The following is a 5,423-nucleotide window of genomic DNA, read 5'->3' on the forward strand; positions in this document are numbered from 1 at the left end:
GCAGAGAGGGTGCTCAGCCATTGGAATGGGCTGCCCAGGGAAGGGGTGGATTCTCCATCCCTGGAGGTGTTTAAGGACAGACTGGATGTGGCATCAGTGCCATGGGCTGGGAACCACGGTGGGGTTGGATCAAGGGTTGGACTTGATGATCTTGGAGGTCCCTTCCAACCCAGCTGATTCTCTGATTCTCTGATTCTGTGGTTCTCTGATTCTCTGATTCTCTGATTCTATGATTCTCTGATTCTATGATTCTATGATTCTATGATTCTGTGATTCTGTGATTCTTTGATTCTATGATTTATTTGGCACTTGGGAAGGGTTGAGTTGTCAGCACAGGAGGGTTTTGAGGATGGGGGGAGGATGATGGGCTGCAGATGATGGGAGTGGAGGAGGAGGAACGAGCTGATCTGAACCGGTGGCTTTGCTGGAGGAAAGGGGACAGGAGATGGTGTTGGGATGAGACGATGCCAGGATGAAACAGTGTCCCCAAATCCCAGGGGAGGCACGGGAGCAGCTTGGTCACAACCTGCCTTCACCTTGACATTCAACTTCTGGGAACTGTAGGGGTAGGACAAGGTGTAATGGGTACAAATTGAAAAAGGGGAAATTTAGGTTAAATATTAGGAAAAAATTCTTTGCTGTGAAGGTCGTGAGGCCCAGGATGCCCCAACCCTGGAAGTGTACAAAGCCAGGTTGGATAAGGCCTTGAGCAACTTGGTCTAGCAGAAGGTGTCCCTGCCCATGGCAAGGGATTGGGACTGAATGATCTTTAAGGTCCATTCCGACCCCTTAATGTTCTGTGAATCCATGATTCCATGATTCCATAATTCAGGGAAGGAGGCTTAAAATGCACCCAGTTTTATCCCACATGGCCTGGCAGCAAGTGGGACAAAGTCTGGCTTTGGGGTGGTGCATACAAAAAACCAGGGAAAACTTCCTATTTGTGGCAGCTCTTTTCCACCAGGATGGAGGGGCTGTTGGTCTGCAGAGCCTGGTTAGATCACCAAAGAAGTCAGAGATACAGAGCTGGTCCCAGCTTAGCTCCTAACCCAGTGAGTCCAGCTGCTCTGGCTGCACCAAATAAAGAGAGTTTAATTAATCACAGATCATTTCTGCCATGTCCCCCCATTAACCTCCATAGCAGACTAAATAATAACTCATTAAAGGCGTTTGAAGCTCGCAGGAACAGCACAGTTTACCAGCAAACCAGCTGCTCTTGGGCTCTAAACTGGGTTAATCTGTCATTGCTCCTGCTGGACCAACAGGGTCCTTGTTACTCATTAAATGGCTCCTCCAGGGAACGTGAGTCATGGAACAGTTTGGGTTGGAAGGCACCTTAAAGATCATCTTGTTCCAACACCCTGCCATGGGCAGGGACACCTTCCACTAGCCCAGGTTGCTCCAACCTGGCCTTGGACACTTCCAGGGATCCAGGGGCAGCCACAGCTTCTCTGGGCAACCTGGGACATGGCATCCCCACCCTCACAGCCAGGAATTCCTTCCTGATATTCAATCTGACAGAATCACAGAATTATTTAGGCTGGAAAAGACCTCTGAGATCATCAAGTCCCCCCTGTACCCGATCCCACCTTGTCCCCCAGCCCAGAGAACTGAGTGCCACATCCAGTCCTTCCTTGGATACCTCCAGGGATGGGGACTCCAAACCTCCCTGGGCAGCCCCTTCCAACATTTAATCACCCTTTCCGTGAATAATGTCCAACAGAAACTTCCCCTGGTGCAGCTTAAGACCATGTCCTCTCCTCCTGTCCCTTGTTCTCTGGGAGCAGAGCCTGATCCCTTCCCCAGCTCTCCCCTCCTATCAGGGAGTTGCAGAGCCAGAAGGTCCCCCCTGAGCCTCCTTTTCTCCAGGCTGAGCCCCCCCAGCTAACTCAGCTTCTTCTCATAGGACATATGCTACAGGTCCTGCCTCTGGCACTGGGAAGCCATTCCCTGTGTGCTGTCCCTCCATGCCTTGTCCCCAGTCCCTCTCCAGCTCTCCTGGAGCCCATTTAGGCCCTGCCAGGGGCTCTCAGCTCTCCCTGGAGCCTTCTCTTCTCCAGGGGAACCCCCCCAGCTCTCCCAGCCTGGCTCCAGAGCAGAGGGGCTCCAGCCCTGGCAGCAGCTCCGGGGCCTCCTCTGGACTCTCTCCAGCAGCTCCACGTCCTTGTGCTGTTGTTCCCAGGGCTGGAGCAGCTCTGCAGGGGGGTCTCACCTCAGACAGGGGCAGAGGGGCAGAATCCCCCATGGTGGAGCTGCTCCTTGGGCCACCAAATCCAGGGGACAGCGTAGAGGGAAGATGAAGAAAAATGGGTCACTGGGCTGAGAGTGAGGACTGGAAAGAGGGACAGGAGGAGGAATGTTCAGTCTCAGGGAGAAGAGTCCGTGAGAACAGTGCCAGCTCAGCAGAAACACCTTTGTTGTTCCAACTCTCTCAGGCTCAGTGAACACCCACCAAATCCCAGCCACGGCCCCCAGAATTCCCTACAAAGGCCCTGCCTTGTCACACAGAGAGGTGGGAGCCTTTGGGATGGCTGGATGTGCCTCCACGGGCATCTCAGGGGCTGTGCCCACGGGATGGGGGGGCCCTACGTGGGAGGTGTGGGCACCACCAGCCCTTTCCCCCCTCCCTGGGAGCACCTTGGACAGGAACAGCTCATTTACCTTTGGCCTTTGGGCAAAGGCAGCTCTTGTTTGTGAGCGAGGAGCTCGCTGGGCACTCGGAGTTCCCGGCTGGAACACCCAAGCTCAGCATTTCTGGATGGGAAAATAAAGGTCATCTTCCCCCTTCTGCTGAGAAACCTTTAATAAGGGGCAGAGGGACTTGCCTGCAGCCTCTCACCGCCCCCTCCCCGAGCCAGGGGCAGCCCAGGGCAGTGCCGAGATTTGGAAGGTCATTGGTGAGCACAGGTTTTAATTTGGGAGGCTTTGGGGAGGATTTAGGAGGCTCAGCCTCGCCCCTGTCCCAGGGACCTGGTCACACTCATGGAAACAAACCCCCAGCAGTGACTTTGACTCCTTTCATAACCCTGTTCACAAAGAGCACAGTGTGTCCCCTGGCATGGGGAGGGGGCTGGGAGGGTCCCCTGGGCACCTGGGGCTGGGCACTTGGGCGGTGTCACCCCTAAATATCACCCAGAGCCTTCCCTTCCTGCACCAAACTGCTGTGGAGGCCATCCCAGGGGTTCTCTGCAGCACTTTATAGGATCTCACACGGGGTGGCACCTGCACAGCTCGTGCTCCAGCTTTCTCCATGTTTGGGCAGAAAAAGAGGGGAAAACAGTGGGAAAAGGGATAAAACGCCCTGCACTGGATTTTACCACAGGAGGTAGAGTGGAACTGGGTGGGGGGCAGATCCACTCAGATGAATAACTCATGCCAGGCAGGATTTGGGGCTTGACAAACCCTGACAGGGAGAACAGAACCCCCAGCTCTGTCTGGGATGCAGGAGATGAGGGATCATTTTGGGGTGACTCCCTTCAGCCACGGGGTTCACCCCCGGCCCAGGAGGCAGCACTGCCCCGATATTGGAGCTCCTTAGTCCGTTTGGATACACTTTGCCAGGTGAGCTGTGAGCTCCTGGAATCAGGAGAGCTCAAAACTTCTTTATTTTTAAACGCCTTTTCTTTTTTTTTTTTCCCCCTCCTAACCGAGCCTCTGGAATGGCCCCATGGATCCAGGACTAATTAAAAAAAACGAGTCTTCACAGAGATCAGTGATGAGCCGGTGCAGAGGCAGGAGAGGAGTCGGAGCTGGAATTCCTCTCCATCCCCATCCGACATCCCGCTGCTTTTCCAGAGGCACCTTCCGGGCTCGCTGCTCTGCTGGCTCCGTTACCCGGTCTCGGCGCGCCCTCCGCTGGGCACAGAAAATGCCGGAAAAGGGGAGAAAAATAGTTCGTGACGTTTTTGCCCTCGCGTTTCACGGCACCCCCGGGTGTGCGGGTGTTGGTTGGACCCACGGCCCCACTCCCTGGCAAAGGGATGCTGCTCCCCGGGGTGATGTTGGCACCTGGGGGATGCTGGTACCCAGGAGATGCTGGTAAACAGGTGATGTTGGCACCTGGGGGATGTTGGTACCTGAGGATGCTGATATCCAGGGGATGCTGGTACCCGGGAGATGATTGTACCTGGGGGATGTTGGTACCCATGTGATGTGGGTATCTGGGGTGATGAAGGTACATGGGAGATGGTACCCAGGAGGTGCTGGCACCCAGGGGATGCTGGTAAACAGGGGATGTTGGCACCTGGGAGATGTTTGCACCTGGGGGATGTGGGTACCAGGGGAATGTTGGTACCCAGGAGATGCTGCTACCTGGGGGATGTTGGCACCTGGGGGATGGTGACATCCAGGAGATGCTGGTACTCTGGAGATGCTGGCACCTCAGTGTGTTGGTATCCAGGGTGATGTTGGTACCCAGGGGATGTTGGTAGCTGGAGGATGCTGGTACCCTGTGGATGCTGGTACCCAGGTGATGCTGGTAAACAGGTGATGTTGGCATCTGGGGGATGTTGGTATCTGGGCAATGTTGGTTCCCTTAGTGTGCTGGTACCAGGAGATGTTGGTACCCAGGGGATGCTGGTGCCTGGGAGCAGTTGGTACCTGGGAGATGTTGGTACCCAGGTGATGTTGGTACCCAGGTGATGTTGGTGTCTGGGGGATGCTGCTACCCTGTGAACGCTGGTACCAAGGTGATGCTGGCAAACAGGTGATGTTGGCACCTGGGGGATGTTGGTATCCATAGTGTGCTGGTACCAGGAGATGCTGGTACCCAGGTGATGTGGATAGCCGGGCAATGCTGGTACCCACGGGATGCCCCAAAAGTGCCACTGTCATTTCCCCCAGGGCAGAGCTCTGCTCCTGGATCAGGAATCACAAACCCAGCACATCCCTGGGGGTTACAGAGCGATGCCCAACACCCACACACAGGCACAGTGAGGCCAAGGGGGTGAAAACCCCTAAAAAATGGAAACATCAGGAGAGCTCTGAGCACAAAACGTGGAGTGATCACACTGCAGACAAACCTCCTCCCTGGACCTGGGAGTACACAGTTGCTTCATCCACCAAATTCAGCAGCCCCAGCCCCAGCCCTCTGCCAGAGCCACAGGATTTGCACATGGAATGTGCCTGATGTTTGCAAGGTCTCCTTCCCCTTGGAGCAGCTGTGGAGTTTCCTGGTCGAAAGGGTGGGGGTATCAAGACTGAATTTTGCTCCTGCTGCTTGTGGGGAGAGAGAAAAGAGAGTGAGAAGTGCCCCAGTTCCAGCACAAGGCAGACATGGACCTGTCAGAGCAGGTCCAGAGGAGGCCCCAGAGATGCTGCCAGGGCTGGAGCCCCTCTGCTCTGGAGCCAGGCTGGGAGAGCTGGGGGGGTTCCCCTGGAGAAGAGAAGGCTCCAGGGAGAGCTGAGAGCCCCTGGCAGGGCCT

General features: G+C 55.4%; 1 protein-coding gene across 1 annotated transcript in view; it reads right to left on the bottom strand.

The window, feature by feature from the left end:
* LOC115307854 (homeobox protein EMX1-like) overlaps positions 1-4,147 on the bottom strand; it is a 25,283-nt gene extending 21,136 nt beyond the window's left edge. Inside the window, exon 1 of the mRNA XM_029963721.1 lies at positions 3,835-4,147. Within this exon, the coding sequence (XP_029819581.1) occupies positions 3,835-4,147 (313 nt within the window). The remainder of the gene's footprint in view (positions 1-3,834) is intronic.
* Between the last annotated feature and the right edge of the window lie 1,276 nt (positions 4,148-5,423).

This window comes from Manacus vitellinus, unplaced genomic scaffold, assembly GCF_001715985.3.
Source record: "Manacus vitellinus isolate BGI_N305 unplaced genomic scaffold, ASM171598v3 scaffold_61_pilon, whole genome shotgun sequence".
Lineage (NCBI taxonomy): Eukaryota > Metazoa > Chordata > Aves > Passeriformes > Pipridae > Manacus > Manacus vitellinus.